The sequence below is a fragment of the Ammospiza caudacuta genome, chromosome 9, assembly GCF_027887145.1.
Source record: "Ammospiza caudacuta isolate bAmmCau1 chromosome 9, bAmmCau1.pri, whole genome shotgun sequence".
Lineage (NCBI taxonomy): Eukaryota > Metazoa > Chordata > Aves > Passeriformes > Passerellidae > Ammospiza > Ammospiza caudacuta.
Window position 1 is genome coordinate 34744108 of NC_080601.1, and position 19016 is coordinate 34763123.

The 19016-nt window shown below is 42.5% G+C and overlaps 1 protein-coding gene across 1 annotated transcript in view; it reads left to right on the forward strand.

Moving 5' to 3' along the window:
- The window catches only part of HTRA1 (HtrA serine peptidase 1), a 34569-nt gene extending 24746 nt beyond the window's left edge, over positions 1–9823 (forward strand). The window contains exons 4-9 of the mRNA XM_058810148.1: positions 968–1162; positions 1844–1876; positions 3048–3162; positions 4215–4272; positions 5620–5715; positions 8453–9823. Of these exons, the coding sequence (XP_058666131.1) occupies positions 968–1162; positions 1844–1876; positions 3048–3162; positions 4215–4272; positions 5620–5715; positions 8453–8621 (666 nt within the window). The 3' untranslated portion in view covers positions 8622–9823. The remainder of the gene's footprint in view (positions 1–967; positions 1163–1843; positions 1877–3047; positions 3163–4214; positions 4273–5619; positions 5716–8452) is intronic.
- The last annotated feature ends 9193 nt before the right edge of the window (positions 9824–19016 follow it).

The window sequence follows — 19016 nt, forward strand, 5'->3', positions numbered from 1 at the left end:
CCAGGATAATTTAGACAACAGATAAAAATATTTAAAAACATGTCACATCACTGTAAGTGTAGAGATAGGCTTTTAAAAGTGTGAAGAAAGGGAGAAATGGCACTCAATGTGTATTGTACAGGCAAGTGATGAATAAAAAAAGTATTTATTTGAACTATGATCTGTTTCAGAACACCCTTGATTCATTAACAAGTGTGTGGATCCAACCTCCCCTCCCCTTTTTTATTTTTAATTGCTGTACAATGCAGTGTTTGCTGGATTTTAATAATGTTTTAGTGGGAATGTCTTCAACTATGTAATATTTATTGTGTTTAGTGATAAGATCTTGAAAGGAAAGTATAATGGTATCCTCCACTGTCATAACAGAAAAATCACATCAGGTCCTTCAATCCTAACATCTTCAGAGGAGGACATCACTGTATGTAGGAGGGAATATAATTATTTAGAAGAGATACTTTATTAAAAGAAATTTAGATGAATCATTAGCTAGTGTCTTGTCAGAACATAAAATGCTTTTAACTGTACACATGCATGTTTAAGACTCTTGGGCTGTTGCTTTCATGATTCTTTAGTGTTCACTCTCAAACAATATCATTTCTATTTCAGCAGCTGTTTGCTAATTATTTCAAGAAGTGTTGGATGTGGCTCCTTTCTAGTATCATCACATGTTTGCTTTGTACAGCAGAGCATAAATATTCCTTTGGTCTTTGAATTGTTCTTCATTTAATGGGTACCTGTTGTGGAAAAAGGTCTGCAGTGTAAAGAGCCCACACTGGATGTTTCTGTACCAACCCACACACAAAATACTCAAAGAAAACAGAACAAAATCCCTGAGGGATGAAAGCCTCTCTCCCTCTTTTCCTCTACCCTGTGAATGCATTCACCCTTCCATAACATTTGTTCTGCCAGTGGAGCAGTGCCTTAACGTTTGAATTTTCTTTTTTTTTTCTACTTTTTTATTTTTCAGGGTAAATTGCCAGTCCTTCTGCTGGGCCAGTCTGCAGACCTGAGGCCAGGGGAGTTTGTGGTGGCCATTGGCAGCCCCTTTTCCCTGCAGAACACGGTGACCACGGGCATCGTCAGCACCACGCAGCGCGGCGGCAAGGAGCTGGGGCTGCGCAACTCCGACATGGACTACATCCAGACAGATGCCATCATCAATGTACGTCCCCTCGGGGCTGCCCCCCTCAGCCCTGGCCTTTCCCCAGCAGAAATCCCTCCTGGGATGCCCTTCTGAGGAGCAGGGAGCGTTTCTCTCCCTGTAAACCTGGACATCTGCACCAACAGCAGCGCTTGGTGATACGGAGAAATCCCCCCAAGGAGCCACACCAGGCACAGTATCTGCCTTCACTTCAAAATCCTTGCAGATTGCAAGGGAGGAGGCAATGTTCTCTGGCAAATAACTATCTTTTGGAAATCCGTCTTGTTTTCTGAAGAAGAAGCCAAGCTTCGTTTAAGGGTTCAAGTTTGTTTCTGCATTAAGGCAAAACAATAGTTTTTGTACTTCAGATCTTTGCCTTGTAAGAAATCTTCACTAACAGCTCCCAGAGCTGTCCTAAAATCCTCTCAGTTTCTAGTGTGGCACTAAAACAACAAAAGGAAAACCTTGGATTTCTTAACTTACTCTGGCAGGAGAAGGAAAACAAAAGTATTTGCAAAGCTCAGCTAAAAGAGTGATGTTAAACTGTGGTTTATGGTTTATTTAAAACTCTTCTATTGCATGAATTTAATAGACAATGGAAGCAGTACTACAGAAATATTGCAAAAATTTATTTTGTATTTTGCTTGCAACAAATTAGGAGCTAAATACTAAAATGTGTTCTTAATTTATGTTTATTTTCAGTATGGGAATTCTGGAGGACCCCTAGTAAATCTGGTAAGAGTTTCTCTAAGTTTGCTTAGTGTCAAGCTTACTTCTGTTTAATTTAAAAAATGAAACCAAACAATATACCCCACCCAAACCAACAAAAAAAAAAAAAGCAAAGTCCCCCCACCAGATGTGGGATTTGCAGCTTTCAATATCTGGCTGACTACACAAAATTCACATGGTTCTTACTAATCAGTTGTCTGTGTTTATGTTGGCAAAAAGCTACATTTGGATTTCAATATTTAGGATGTTTATAGTTTGCATAGTTTCAAACAAGTGTAATGTTGTTTTTGCTCAAGCCCTGCAAAAAGGAAAAAAACACATTTTACAGTGAGGTGTTTGCCCTTGCTGTTTACCCTGCAGCTGGCAATTATTTTCTTTTCACACAGAAACTCAGCTAAATATTTCCAAAATGTGTCTACCCTTTCATTTTGGATTCACCAAAAAATCCCTATATTTTCAGGATATTAGGGTTTATTTGCCAATACTGTAGAATGAACTGAAGCAATTGCAAAACTGAGTGAGAGCTCTCATGTCTCCTGAGGGTGCATGGGGTTGAGTCCTCAGGAGGCATGGCACAGACTGAAACTCAGAACTACTCAGAGTTTCTGCCTTGGAGGAGATTTGGCAATGTTTTTTCCCACCCAATTCACAGCACACATTCACTTAAAACCACCTGTAGTTAGAGAGTTTTTGTCTGGGATGAACCAGAGAATGAAACTGCTGAGGTTTCAAAAGAAATGACATCAGAGATGTTTCGTCCAAAGCTCTTGGAGTTTTATTGCCAGGAAAATACAGTTTGATTTTGGCAAACTGTATTTTTCTTTAAGTTATTATGTAAGTGTCTCAGGAGCAGTCGGTGCCAGGCATTATATGATGCTTGCTGAAATATACACAGAATAGCTGCAGAATGTGTTGCTTATCTGCTGCAAGCATAAGAATTGCCCAGTTTTATCTGTTCTGCAGCAAGATGAATAATCACACTGATTTTCCAAAATTCCTAGGTAGTGTTTTATCAATAGACTCAAAAAATTACACTTAAAACTTAAAGAAAATTGAAGACCAGCTACAAAATGTGAATTTGTCTTTGTGACTGCTCAGATGAGACAATCCATTTCTCTCATTTCTCTTTGAGATGTTCCATATTTGACAATAATAGCTTTTTTTTTTTTTCCTCCAGGATGGTGAAGTCATTGGCATTAACACATTAAAAGTTACAGCAGGAATCTCATTTGCTATCCCATCTGATAAAATAAAGAAGTTCCTAACTGAATCCCATGACAGACAAGCTAAAGGTACAGTACTTGGGAACAGGAAAACCAGAAAATAACCTGCTCTAGAGGGTGGCATCACTGCCCGTGGCAGGGGGTTGGAAATAAATGACCTTAAAGGTCCCTTCCAACCCAAACCATTCTGTGAAAACAGTGATAAACCAGAAAGCCAACAGCCTGGCTGGCATTAAGATTAAAAAAAAAAAGTAGCCAAAACTCTATTTCTACACTAATTCATAAATAGTAGCCAACACTCTGTAAGGATGGCTAAAAAAGTTTAAAAAAGCTAACTAGCAGTGTAAAAAAACAAAAAATTTAAGCTGCTGAAGAGTAAAAAAATATCGCTAGCAAAATAAAAAAAACTACTTGTAAAAGTCTGCCATATAACTGCTCATATCCCCAAAAGTAAAGCTAATAAAAAGCACCAAAACAATAAGCAATTTAACCAAACTGCAAAAGTGTCAAAAATAGACCTAAATTAAAAACATGCACACAAAAAATTATTCCTAACTCAATAAACTCATAATACCTCAGACGATCAAAATAAAAATGCCAGCTATAAGTAAACACAAAATCAAAAAGTAAATTTAACCATAAACAGTATTTCTCAAGTTATCCATAACTATAAAACATATGCTACCATCAAGCAAGCCAAGCATATAAAAAATAGAAAAAAAAATATAAATACCAAAACTCTGAACTGTCACCTTGATTTTTTTAAGATTCTCTAAGCCTTCTGATGTTTACATTCTTGTAACAAACTTTCTCACACACTTTCTGTAAATAACTTATTGTTTTGCATTCTTTTATGGAAGAAGAGAAATTTGATGCACTGTTGGTTTGTCCAGTGCCATGGGAGAGGTGGCACTGTCACCCTCCAATCCACGGTCACGCTTGGAAATCTATAAATGTTGGAGTCAGAAAAAAAAATTCCCTTTTTTCACCTTGAGAGCAGCAGTGTGTGAGCTCATGTTGTTTCATATAGTGACAGTCTGAAAAAATGGAAGATAAAGTTTTGAAAGCCAGAGGCTCTTTGGGTCAGGGCAACTGATCACGACCCCTTTTCCCTTTTGCAGGAAAAGCTGTAACCAAAAAGAAATACATTGGCATACGAATGATGTCCCTAACCCCCAGGTAAGTACCCAGGGTGGCTCCTCACCTTTCCCAGCGTGGTCTCTGCATGCATTTGGATCCAGCTGGGGACGTGGATTTGGATGTGTGCTGGTGACAAACCCAGCCAGCCCTGGCCACCTCCTCCTCCTCTGCGGCTGCCACCTGGTGGGACTCTCCTCTAGACTCTCCTGTGAGCTAGCTCTTAAACAACTCCTGGCTTTTTCTTCTCCTTAATGCTTCAGAAGAGAGTAGCTGGTGACTGTGGCTCTGTCCTGGGGTTGCATCCATGTTGTTGTATGTTTTCATGGCCTACGTCAGCCACATGCGCTCCTACATTTCTATAAAGTTATTTTCATTAAACTCTTCACTTAATGTCAAATGAAGCTTTTGTGTGGACTTGCTTATTCATGCTCTGGCTATAAGACACTCATGAGCAGGTAGTGCCATGTCCTGTAAAGATAACCAGAGGTTTTCCCTTGTGCAGGATCCACAGCTAGAACAAAGCATTGAAACACGTGGGGTTGGGGCTGTTTTAGGTGTTCAGGATTGCAGGGGGTGATTCTGTCCCTCTAATCTGCTCTGAGGAGACCCCAGCTGGGGCTGTGCATCCAGCTCTGGGGTCCCCAGCACAGGAAGGTCCTGGACCTGCTGGAGCCAGTCCAGAGGAGGTCCCACAGATGATCAGAGGGGTGGAGCAGCTCTGCCATGAGGAAAGGCTGAGAGAATTGGGATTGTTCAGCCTGGAGTAGAGGAGCTTTGTGACCTGAAGGGAGCCTGACAGGAAGATGGAGAGGGACTATTTACAAAAGGCCTGGAGTGACAGGATGAGGGGGAATGGCTTCAAACTGACAGAGAGTGGGTTTAGATGGGATATTAGGAAAATAATCTTCCCTGTGAGGGTGGGCAGGCCCTGGCACAGATTGCCCAGAGCAGCTGTGGCTGCCCCTGGATCCCTGGATGTGCCCAAGGCCAGGTTGGACAGGGCTTGGAGCAGCCTGGGTTAGTATAAGTTATCCCTGCCCATGGCAGGGGTGAGGACTGGATGGGATTTAAGGTCCCTTCCAGCCCAAACCAGTTTGTGATTCTACAATCTGCAGTTTCTAAAGCTTTGAAATGTTTGAACTCTGATTGTCTGTATCTATTGAAATGGTTGCCTTTACCAGAAATAGACATTAAAAAGCTGCATGCTCTAAAAAAAAATGTAATAATTCCTGAAATATGCATCTAAGGGTTAAAATGAATGCTGAAGTGGCAGACCAATGTGTGTAAAACAGCTCAACTTGTGTTAAGTGACTTCAGCATAATGCATGGGGGGGGTTTTTTCCTGTCTTGACAAAATATTTTTTTTGCTATTTCTTCATTTTTCAGCAAAGCTAGAGAGCTGAAGGATCGCCATAAAGACTTCCCTGATGTTGTCTCTGGGGCCTATGTCATTGAAGTCATTCCAGAAACACCAGCTGAAGCGTAGGTTGAAGTGCTTTTTTCTCCAAACCACTACCACTGACTCGAGGGGGTAACGATGGAGGCTGTTCCCTGCTTCACTGGCTTTCTTCATTATGCTCAATTAACAGGGCTGTGCCCATCTGATTGCTGTTAGCTTGTCTGCTGGAAATGGCTTTGTGGTTTCATTCTGGTCCCTGATGGGCAATCCTGTAACTGTATCTCAGGGCATTGCAGGGAAGCCCTGTCAGCCTTCCAGGCCCAAGGGAAGGCATTCAGGGGGTGTGAAAACTCCTTTTTCCTTTTTCTCAGCAGTTGCTTCCAAGGCATCTGCTGTACCAGCGCCAGTGCTGAATAGAGACTTTTGTTCCTGCACACTCTCCATGGCCCTGCTGGTCACTGCAGGACAGCAAATGAGGAGGTTTTGGGCCCACTTTGAAAGAAATGTCCACCTCAGTGCTGGCCAAACCCACCATCTCCCCTGGCACACCTTGGGGCTGAAATCCTCCCTTGGCAGCAGGCACTCTTCCATGTGAGAGCTTTGTCAGCAGTCACATTACTGGAAGAGCTTTTGGGTTTGGAGAAGTGACTTTTTCTGTTCCTGTTAGTCAGGATTTGCTCAGAAGCTGGCCCTGCTGGTTGGTGCCCCTGCCTGGCAGCTGGGCTGTGGTCACTGGCACTGCTCTGGCTGGCTTCTGCTGGAGACACTTTTCTCTCAGGGTTTGCCTGATAGGAAACTGCTCAATAATCCAGGGCAGGAAATGGGAAACCTTATTCATTTTCTGAAACTAGGGATCATTTGAGAGAGGAGTGAATCTTTGTGGCAGCAAAGAGCCTTATGTGGCACCAAAGGCATGGAGGCAGAAAGCTGCTTGGGGCAGGCATACATTGCCTTTTGGGAAGACTGCAAGGATGGCTGGGTGGTGTTTTTTGGGACAGTTTGGGTGTAAGATAACAGAGCTAGCTGTCCAGTGTGCTCTCTGAACTTCTGCTGTGTTTGTAGATGATCCTTGTTAGTGTCTGCAGTGTGAAGGAATGTGTAGGAATGATTTGGCTGCTCCAGTGTGGGGCTGGAGTTGCTGCCTTGGTGTTCAGGTTCGGCCTGAAGGTGCAGAAAAGTCATTTTGGGAGTGGGGATGATAGCAGAGAGTGGGAGAGGGACTTTGGAGAGGAAGAAGAAATGTGAGGCAATGTAACCTAATGTGAAGGGAGACCCAAATCAAGGTGCTCCATCCAAAGAATGGCCTGGCAGTTAAAATGCAGCCCATGTTGGCTCTGTCCCCCCACTCCCAGTCCCTGGCCCAGAGGTTTTCTTTCTTATGCTGATCTGTCCAGCACGTGTTGAGTAGATGTGTGGTGGTGTGAGGTCCTCAGGACGAGATGAGGGATGAGAATTTGACTCCATGTTTTCAGAAGGGTGAATTATTATTATATTATATTATATTATATTATATTACTATACTGAAGAAAGAGAAAGGTTACATTAGAAGGCTTAATAAGAATGATAATGAAGGCTCATGACTGACAGAGTCCGATACAGCTGATGGTGATTGGTCATTAATTAAAAACAATTCATGTGTTTGGATAAACAACCTCCAGACCACATTCCAGAGGAGCAAATCATGGAGAAGCTGAGGCTTCTCATCTTCCCAGGAGAAGAAATCCTGGTGAAGGGATTTTTCAGAAAATACCACGGTGTCACAGATGTCCTGGTGGGCCACAGGAGCAGAGCTGCAGTGACCCGTCCTGGCTGTGAGTCACATGGAGAGGCTGCATGAAGAACCATGCAATGGCCTCCTTTAGGGACATGTTTTCAGCCATTCCTCCTGTAGGCAACCAGATTTGTTGCAACCATTGGCCAAGGGCACCCTGCTTGCAGGAGACACTCGTGTCAGGCGCCTTCTGTGGGTGGAAGAGGCCGATGAGTGGTCTGTGGTTTTGTGAAGGATTATGCTTCTGAAGGGTTGAATCATGTCTGATCTGTCTTGGTTGATTTTTCCATCCCTTGCAGCCAGATCGTTGTGCAAGACTGGGCAAGATGTTGTGGTCTGTGGCATCCCTCACCAGCCATTTCTTGGTGCTGGCAGCAGCTCCAGCCAAGCCTGGGGAGAGACACAGCCCTGCTTCTGCCCTGGCTTGCTTTGAGTCAGGAAGGTTCAAATTTGGAGGTCAGAAAAAGGGATTTTGGCTGCTATGGGCAGCAGAGGAAGGAGACATCTGATTTTAGGTGACATCTGATTTTTTAGTTTTTTGACCAAACTAGATAGCTAGCTACATGTGTTACCCTGCTCAGGTTTAAACCATGAAGGGTGGGTGAAGTGGCTGCCAGGGGCTGAAATCCCTCAGTAGCACACAGTGCCACTCGGGTTGCTTCTCTGTGTGTTCAGGAAAAAAAGCTTGGGCAATCTCCCCTCTAAAATCAATCTGCTTTGTTGCAATTATTTTAGAATTTTTTTTAGATATTTTTAGAATTATTTTTAGGTATGAACACCTAAGATCTTTATTGCAGGATTAACTGCTATTTGCAACAGCGAATGCCTTTGAAGGCAGTGAAACATGGGATTCATCAAACTAGTACATCCATCAGATCCTGAGGTTTCTGCACTTCATTGTAACCTTCACTGCTTCATAAATTCTGATTGCTTTCCTCACGGCTGCCATGTCTGCTGTTGGGTGGGAAATAATAATAATAATCCAGATTTTTTTTTTTCCCCTAAAAATAAAACTGCAATTCTAACACATTGCTGCTTTGTGTTTTCAGTGGTGGCCTGAAGGACAACGATGTGATTATAAGCATCAATGGGCAGTCCATAAGCTCAGCCAGTGATGTCAGTGACATCATTAAAAAGGACAGTACCTTGCACATGGTGGTGCGCAGGGGCAACGAAGATGTGATGCTCACAGTAGTTCCCGAGGAAATCGACCCCTAACCAGAAACATGAGCTGGATTTCATGTTTTCTTTTAACAGCAATGGACTGCTTGTACTCTCTCTGTGCTGGTACAGGAAAACGTTAGACTTCTGACCAACATTCTGCTTGTTCAGTGGATTAGTATTGGCCAACAGAGTAACTTCTACTAGGTTTAAGGTGCAAAATCAGCGTAATTTCACATACTCCTGATGATAATTTTTTTTTTTCCTTCTGTATTATGTATGCAATGTATTCTTTACTGGCTTTTACATCCCCCTGCTTAACGGAACAACATTTGCTTCCCTGTGTTGAGTAGATTTCCTGTCATTTCCTCTAAGACTTAAACAAAACACAACCCACGCACACAGTGTGTGTTGTGGCATTCAGGTATTTATAGGTTAGCTGTGTTTTAACTGGAAATGCCATTGTAAAGGAGTAGTCAGCCTAAAAGGAAACACAATTGGGAAATAAAGTTTGGTTTATAAACACAAAAGGAATCCCAACCCAAATAACCTCCCGAGGACCCCGTGCAGGACTTTAATACTATGATATTTTCCTAGTGTTATTAAAAGAATTCAACAGTACCTCTTGTGAGTGACTCATTTTGCTTCCCCTTATGGAGTGGTTTTCTTTGCATGGCACATCTGCCTGGTGGTCTCCCTTTAATCATCATTTAATCACAATTTATTTGTGTTTGTGCTTTTGTGCAATCTGTTCTCCTCAGCAAGGCTGGGTTGAATTTGTCATATTGTATTGCCTTTGTCTTCCAGATGTTAATGCATTTTCCTTACTGTTTCAATTACAACCCCACCAATGCCTGGAATCTGTTTGCCCACTGTAGAAATTGCCACATGGTGGGTCACAGATTTCATACCATTCTGGTTCAGATATCAGGATGTCTGTAACCATTTAGACCTGGCATTAAGCTCTTTAAAACAGGCCTGGTTTATCCAAATCTGGAGTGCTGGTGTGTGTGTGTGGACCTGGTTTTGACTCTGGGATATAGGGCATTCCTCTGACAGGCATTAATCTTCATACATATGTTTATTGATGCCCTTGAAGCTTGGGGGTGGTGAGTGGGTTTGTCTTGCTGTGAAGGAGAACAATCAGCTACACCTAATTACAAGGTAATTACTCATTGGGTAAATAATAGGCTAAGCAGGCTTTTCTTTCTTCTGTTGTAACATGCATTTCAGAGAATAAATCCAAGGGCTGTAGACAAGTTTTGGTGACTGTCATTCCTCAACAGGCTCTTCTTTTAGAAAAAGAATGTTTTAGTAAACCTCTCCAGCTGGGTAGCTGGCAGTTCATGGTTTTTAAAGAAAGGGCTGTATTCCACCCAAATGCAGCAATAAATCCTCGAGAGCTGGATTCCTGACAGGGCTCCTTCTCCTCCCAGCTGTATTTTAGTTCTGGTTCAGTTTATCCCAATTTAAGGAGCCTTCCCATCCCCAGCTGCCAGCGCCTGCCCTTACTCACCTGGATCACTGTAATTTTACACAGTGTGTGGCATTAATTAATTGCAGTGTGCCTTTCAGTGCAGTATTGTCTCCTGACAGGATGGAACATCTCATTGCTGCCTTGTGCCATGGCTGTAGAAAATTACACATGCGAAAATCTGCCCAAGCAGTGCCAGTCTGCAATCCTTTCTATCCCCAAAAATGCAAAGAATGACCTTGCAGAAGTGTTCTGTAGCATCTTTGTTCATGTTGCTGATGTTGATTTTTGTTTCAGCTCACAGTTGAAGTGCCAGTGTGTTTTGCAGTCTGTTTGTGCCCTGTGACACACAGCTCTCAGCAAAAATGAGTTTAAAAATCACCTGCCTTCTCTACTACTCCACCTAACCCAACTAGCAAAAATTAAACTAAAGCCCCAAAGCCAGGAAATTGTTTGTAAAACCAAAGTTATTTTTCATCTGCCTTTTTATTTCAAAACAAGCGCTTGTACAATTTGCAGAGCTGATTGATTCTCTTTGTTGCTGTTGCTTGTTGTTGTGGTCTCTTAATATGCAAACTCATTAATTTTCTTTGTGTGGGCATTAGGAAAGAAGCAAATGAAATTCTGCAAATGGTTTTCCTGGGTCACTGGGATTAGTGAAATATTTGACCAGAATTCTAGCCCTGAGCACCATCCAGTGGGATGTGAGATGGTCTCACATTGCAGCCATTCACTTTGAAAGTGGTTTTCTATTTTACCTTCTCTTAATTTGTAATTAATTTCTGTGCAGTGGATATTGGTAACCACATGAATTTCATATGGAAAATATTTTGAATTTGCTTTCCTTGTATCCAACCATGCAGCTACCCAGATGGTTTCTTACAAAGTATTCTCCAAATGATTATTAAATATTTGAACTATGATTACTGATTAGCAGAGATGTGGAAGCACAGTTTTTCTTTAAATACAATTGATTATCATTTATTTTTGATGTATTGTGGGGTTATAGATCTGGAATGTTTCCTATTCTTTGTTGCTTCAGCAGACAGTTCTTTCCAAAATGCACTTGAAAATACTTTGTACAGAATAGCTTTGGCACAGTTTGTTTAAATATCGGTTTCCTGGAAGTTTTATGAAGTGTTGGACGCTATATCAGGGAAATTGAACATTCTGGCTTGATTTTCAGTATTTTGGAGCCTCTGAAATGGAAACTGGAGTTGCTGTGTGTGATGCTGAGTAGATGGCTACGTGTGCTACACTTGGAGGTGGTTTTGAAATGCAAGTTCACTTATTCCATAAGGGAAAGGTCTTGAGCTATAAAAAATGGTCATGACTAACAATTGTCTGGTTTCTGTGCCTTAGATGCCAAGAAGTAAAATTCTGTCATTTCATTGCCAGAGAACTTCTTTTACTTTTCCCCTCCTTACCTAGAACTATTTTGTATTCATGCTAAGGTAGCTGAGGATGTTTTTAAAACCACATTTTTCCAAAGAGGTGAGAGGGACGTTAGTAAGGCATGATTAGATTATGAACAGGTTCTTACTGTATGTCAGAAAAGCTCTGCAGAACTGACTGTACTGATTATCTATTAAACTGATTAAAGCTGCAGCTGCAAACACCCAGGAGAAACAGAAGTGATGAAGGCAGAAGTCACCAACCCAGAGCAGAGAATGATGAGAGCAGTGGGAATTCAGGTCTGAGTGATGGTGGGTCACTGTGTGAGTCCTTTTAGGTCCCCTCAATCCCCAAACCCCATCTCTTGTGCAAGATGCTGGCAGGGAAGCCAGAGCTGGACACTCTGGCCCCAGGATTTAAGCCAGTTCATCCTCTTTGTGCCATTCCTCTGTAAATATGCAATAACTAGATCAGTTAAGGATTATTTGTTGCATAAAACTGCTGCTAAAACCAGTGCATATGTAAATTCACTAACAGGGCAGAGAAAACAAAGAAAGAAACATCAATTTAAGCTATCTACATCTGCTGGGAAGTTTTCCTCCAATTTTCAGGGTTTTGTTTAGTAGTCATGGTACTGCAGCATCTGTCCCCAAAAACTTTCTGAGGAAGTGGGTAATAATTAGCAACTGATTAGAAGAAAAATGAGTCAGAGCTAAAGCATACGAGTCAAATTTACTTAATGTGGTAAAGAATTCAATTTAGGAGCTTGAAAATATTGCATAGCATGCTGGAGAAGAAAATTAAATATTTTTTCTGCTCATTCCTTTTCTGTTCAGTGTTTATGCAGAGACCACAGTGATTTTCAGAAAGTTTGCCATGTGGATATTTGAGGCAGATGAACTGTGGTAACAGCAGTGCAGTGGAATCTGCCTTTCCCCTCTGAAATGGAGCTAGTGGTGCAGACCACCCCTCCACAGAGGAAAGTACATTTGTGGGGTGTTATTGATGGTAATTCAGGCTGTGTCCATGCAGGGACTGTAGGATTTGCTGTGTCTGCCTGGACAACCCCTTTACCAAAGCTCCTGAAAGCTGGGAGAGATTCAGCAGCCCTCAGGCCTGACCCACAGCTGCTGCCCTCCAGGGGAAAAAAAAATGTATTTTTCATAGAATTAGAGAATGACTTGGGTTAAAAGGGACCTTAAAGACCATCTAATGCCATGGGCAGGGACACCTTCCATATCCCAGGTGCTCCAAGCCCCATCCAACCTGGCCTTGGGCATTGCCAGGGATCCAGGGGCAGCCACAGCTTCTGAGGACAACCTGTTCATAGGAACCTGTGGGCAGGTAAGTCCACAAGAGGGCGAATTGAAGCTAAAAACTCCTCCCAGCCTCTGTGGGAGCTGAGTGGACCTGTCGCTGTGATTTGAGTGACCTCCTGCAGGAGGAGGGGGATGCAGGGGGAAAGGAAGATGTCCATGGAAGCCTGAACTTGGTGTCTGGTCAGAAAGAAGTGCTGAAAGCTGTTCTCATAAAAATTTATCCCAATTTCCAAGGAACTGGGTAGTTTTGGCAAGGAAAAGTAGATTTTGTCTGCATCTCATCTCTGGTAAGTTCATGTGTCTGGCAAGGAAGGAGAGTCGACTGTCTGATTTGGAAAACCAGAATGTTTCTGCCTGCTGTGACTGCTTGAAAGTTCTTTGCACTTGTAAGAAAAAGAAATCAACTCACCAACCTGCAAATCAACCAGAAATAGGGAAATATAACAGAAAAGGAGCTCTAGCTGCCACTCTCTGGTGCAAAACAAACCTGTAATAAAACCCAGCTGTAATTAACAGGAATAAATTACATTTCCTCATATCTCAATCAGCATTTGACTTGGAAGTCAGGATCCTGAAAGGAAACCTTCCTTTAGAAGAGGAGTTGGCAAAAGAATGTTTCATTTCACCTGTGTGGTTAGTGGGAGATCAATATTTTACTCGTGTAAGGGTTTACAGCCATGAAAATGTCACATTTGCATGAACAGCTAGGTAAAAGATAATGATAGACTGAAGCTATGACACACATCTTGGGTTTGTTTTGCAGTCTAATAATTTTGCTTTTATTTATCCTCAGCTAAAGGGTTTTAATGTTTGTTTGTTCACATTTGCTTTGTTACCCAAATCCTGGATGCTGCAGCTCCACTCTTGGCACAATTGTCCTGAAGACAGAGAGGACAATTGTCCTCAGGGATTGTTTTATTCTCTTTCAGGTTGTATTTTCTATCCTTGTCCTCATTACTGGACACATCTTTTCAGTTGGTCCAGGTACTTTTTGAGGTGCCCAGCCTGGCCACAGCACCACTTGCAGCAGATGGAGGAGACTCAGGAGATTCAGCACTTCATTTATCTGTAACTAGCATGGAGTGATGTTATATAGAATTAGATTCATTTTATAGCTCTGGTTTCAGGCTGGGAGAGTTTGAAATTGCAGCCTGAAGATTGACTAAGACATAATTTACTTTCTCATCTTCATCACTGAAGTGCTTCAGACTTGTTTAAACAGAAGTGGTAGGAGATTTGTTTCTAAAATAGAAAGGGTTGATTATTTCATCTACCCCAATCCAGATGTCATCTATCCAGGTGTTACCTACCACAAGCAAATCTTTACATCTATTTAATATAACTTTCAAGTGATTATAACATGCTATTAACCACCTGTTATGTAATTGCAGATCCTGCTAAGTAGAATCAACCATTATTTATTACATTCAAATATAATAATTGCCTGTGCAAACCCCTTGATCCAAAATGACGTACACAAATTATATTACATTAATAATGTTGTTATTACTTAAACCTGAAACTTGCACTCATTAGAGGAGAAAAATTACAGCAACCTACCAAACATTTGCACTTAACAAAATTATTAATATTTTGAACAAAAATGCAGTCTTTCGGATGAGGTAAGCTTCTGGATTTTGGGATGGCCACATTAAAATCTGATCTATGACAATTAATTTCCTTAAATCTGTTCTCTTTGCCTGCATTTCTCCTGGGCCGCAGGGACTCAGAAGGGTGAATAGAAGATTTCTGAGGTGAGCCCATGTCCAAGAGAAGAGGATTTAGGGTCTGCTATGGAAGTGGGTGCTGCTCAGAAAGCCAACAAGATGGACGGCCAGCACTGAGCTTGCAGGAGTGAGACAGCCTTGTATTTATTATTAAAGGAATTTTTCCTTTTTCTGTTGTTTGAGCCATTCTGTGGCAGATCCTGAATGGGAATGTGGAAAATGTGCCCTGTTGTTTCAGGTGTCATTGAAAGTGAAGTATTTCAGCAGGATGCTGACCAGATGGCTGGTGCACTGGGGAAGGTGGCAGGGCTGGCTGTGGATAAGAAATGTGGTTTTCTGAGAGGATTTTGCCTCCAAGTTTTGCCTGGCACTTCATTATTGTGATGAGCTGCCTGTATGTATTTTATAAAGTGGAGGTTGTAATTCTTGCAGTCTTGCAATCTGTTTGGGATCTGCTTTAGGGCATTTTCTGTTTCTGGATCAGATCCTCGCCAAACCTCAGCCACAGCAGGGAAATTGTGCTTCCAGGAGAATCTGCTTCAGCAAAGAAATAGAATTGTTTTATTTTCAACAATGGCCACAGAAAATGACTTCCAGACACTGGGCAGTGTCTCTGAAGAACAAGGAATGGGAAATGGCACAGAAACCTAAGGGTGAAAAGAGCCTTGATGTGATCCCAAAGCTCTGTGGAAGGGCAGGGAGAGCTGGGCTGTCTCCACTGGAGCATCAGTGCCAGGCTGCAGCTATCCAAGGGGCTTGCTTGGATCTCTGAGTGGGAGGCTCCCAGGAATCTGCCTTAAATGTCTGAATTTCTGACATTTGGTGTTGGAAGTGAGTTTTACCTCCAAATACAACTGCAGAACTCAGTCTCGTGTCTGTGCTGGTCAAACAGCTGTTCCCCTCATGAAGGGCATTTTTGTCCTTTCCTTTTTGTCTTTTAAATGACTTTATGGATACAGTCTCCTTTTTAATACATATGCCCTTGGCTTTGACATTTTTTAGTCTGGCTGTGGTCTTATTTATTTTATCAAGGTGGCAGAAGTGTTTGATGCAATTTCAGGCCATATTGGGAACAGGAGGCAGCGCTGCAAGGTTTGTAACCAGCAGCAACCAGCCCAGCTGAATTAATGAAACCATTGTCCTAAACTCAAAACCAGGTGGGACAGATTGTTTAGGAAGCTGGCCAAGATGTATAGGCAAAAGTATGTGTTAATAATACATAGCACTGTTTCTTTATGCAGGGGGTGACTACGTGGGAAGATTGTCAATATTTGTTTGATAGCAGCATTGAGCTTTATTTAATGGCAAAACAAAATGTTTTAGCATTTTGGGGGTAAAGGAACTCATGGCAGGTTGTGAGCATGAACACCAGCTTTGGGTCTGGAGCTCTTAGTTACAAATAAATGTGAATTTTTGAGCTGTGATAGTTGTCAAGTGCTTCTGGTTATCCTTAAGTTTATGGCAACATTTTTACTCTTCAGTGAAATTTCATGGGATTGTGGTTTAATGGATCATTCCTCCAATTATATTCCTCCAATTATTTTCCTTTCTTGGTTCAGCAAACAATAAAATCTTTCAGACCCACCCTCCTCCTGGAAATCGCAGCAGTGCATTTTTCAGTTTCTGCGGTTTGTTAGGTAAAAGATCAAATTTGTTCAACAAACATAAAGCAAGATCCAGGGGAGATCTGGGATGGATAGGAGCTGAACTGCCCTTCCCTTATCTCTTGCTGGCATCAGTTGCCACAACCTTGGAGATATTTAAATTTAATTATTGAGACTGGGACATTTAGCAACTGTCAAAAAGGTCAGAAATGGTGGTGGATACCAGCGAGTGCCAGATGAGGCTACTTGAGAGAGGAAAGCAGAAGATATTTTCTCTCTGAGCAGAGGTGGTTCCCATCTTAAAATGGCTTAAGAGTTATTCTGTTCAGCAAAGAAATGCCCCAGGTCAAATCCATCGCTCTCATCCCAGAAAAGCAACCTAAACACTTGATTGCCAGATGGCCAGGGTGGGAGAGGTCTCTGCTTCCACCTCTGTAGTGTCAGGCATGGAGAATTGCGGGGTAAGGAGCAATTCTTTGCTGAATTCAGCCTGAATTTGTGCTTTTTTCTCCCTATTTTTCAACTCTACTCCTGGCTGGAGCATGGTTACTGCTCTGGAATGTCACAGATTGTAAGAGCTGAATTGAGGGATGTGGGACTCCAGGCAGCTCTCCAAAATGCAGTTTATTCCATCCAAGAGGTTACAGCAGTCCAGGGTCATGGGTGACAGAGCTGTGCCCACAGCTGTCAGCTCCAGCTGCAGGCAGGCCTGGAGACCCTTTGGTTTTGGTTACAATGCATTATATACTTTTCTTTGCTGAGCATCTTAACGCAGTAGAACCAATCTATACCTCAACTTTTATCTATAGCCTACCATAACTGCTATAATTACCATATTCATGTTACTATTCTCCAGTCACTAAAAGTTAGTACATTACAGTTTAAGCTAGAAGTTGTTATTCAGTTTTCTTGCAGTGGAAAATTCTGAGACCTTTTTTTCTACTTGCAACTTTGCTGACTTGTTTGCCTGTGAAATCTTTCTACTTGGTAAAAACATCTTGTTTGGGGTGGGTTTATCCTTTGCTCTAAGCCATAAAAATCCTTTCTCACTAACACACCCTTTGCCTCCTTGGTTATCCAGCAGGACTGGCTCCGCAATTCTTTTCTTCTATATCAAAACTTGCTTCCATCTCTATTCCTCCATCAGATTCCACATTTAGAAATCTTTCTGCTAAGCACACATATCTGTGAGACTTTCTTGTCCAACTTTTGTCCTTCCCAACAATAGATCCTGAGTATCATGACGGATGGCAGGAGGCCTGTCCGGAGGAGAATGGTGTTCCCACGGCCAGGCAGCAAGGCTGTGTCCAGTGCCAGATTAAATCATTTCATCTTCCCCATCCCAAGCAAACATAGCTCAATCATAAATCTTGATTTCCTGATGCAATGAAACCATTCCTGCCTCACAATTTGCTTTGGTGTCACTTGTGCAAACAAAGATTTGCACAGAGGTGCAAGGAAAGTGAACAGATGGGGAGAGTGGACAGGGAGCAGGGAACTGTGTGCCAGGGAGGCTGTTTCAGCTTGGGATGAGTGGTTGGTACCTGCTTTCTGGCCCTTGCCATGCCCCCTTGTAGGGGAGAAGCAGCACTGATGCTAGAATAGAAGTTATGGTAACAATTGAATTTGAAGGAGTTAGTGGGAGCTGACTGCTTATAACAATTAATTTAAAAGTGCGAGCAATTTGCATCCTTTCTCCTATCCAAAGGACAAGCATTTCATTGCATAGTTGACTTTTAAAGAAAACATGGATCCAAACTGAAACTCATGTTTCCACACACTCCCATCAAGTTCCAGCTCTGGTTAAATGAGCCAAGAGTCAAGAAAATCCCCCACTCCACCAGCCATCCCAGCTGGTGGGAAGAAAAGTCATTTGGTGCAAAATGGGTCAGTAGCAGAGCACCATTTTGCTGCTGGCTCTTTTGCTCATAGAAAGGTGATAAAGTTGTGGAATGGCTGCCCAGGGAGGTGGTGCAGTCCCCATCCCTGGGTGTGTTTAACAAAGCCTGGATGTGGCACTGGGGGCCAGGGTTGAGTTGAGCTGTTGGGGCTGGGTGGGACTCAATGATCTTGAAGGTCTCTTCCAACCTGGTCATTCTGTAAATTCATTCTGTGAATTCTGTGAATTTTTTTAGTGACCACTGCAAATGAAGCAGATGAAATTAAATGGAGGGGGTGGTTCAACAGGTGCCAGCTGGTGTCTTGACTACTGACCCAGCAGCTCTGGTGCTTTGGTGTGTTCCAGCCAGCTCTGCAACTGTCCCACCTCAGGGCATGGCTGAGTTGTATTTAATTATTAAGCTGTATCTAAGAAAGCATGAAATGCCATGCAGGAAATGAGGATTTGGGGTGGAAAGCATGAGGAACAGCCTCTGTGAAGACCAAAGTTAGAGGAGATGGAGAAGGAGGAGGTTCTCCTTGTGCCAGAGCTATCCCCACAATCCACAGAGGCCCCTGTGCTGGATCAAAAGGACGTTTCCTGAAGGACCTGTGGCCATGGAGAGCCGATGCTGCATTATCCTGAAGGATGAGCTGTTGTTTTATGCTGCAGGACTGTAGCACAGGGGAAGTGCCTACAAATGAGCATGAGAAAAGGGTGAGGAGGGCGGAGCAGCAGTGACAAACTGCCAGGGACTGACCACAGCCCCCTGTGCCACTCAGAGAGGGGGAAGGTACAGCAGGGGAGTGAAGGAGTGACCTTGAGCCTGGCAGAAGAGGGAGTGGGGAAGGTGTTGTTCAAGTTATATGTGTTTCTCACTATACAAGCCTATTTTAATTGGCAATCAAGTTATTTTTCTATAAGCTGAATCTGTTTTCCTTGTTTTCTTATAAGTAATTTCCCCGTTCCTTATCTCAACCCATGAACTTCTTCACCCTATTTTCTTCTGCCCTGTTGAGCAGGAGGAATGAGAGTGGGGCTGGGTGGGCGTCTT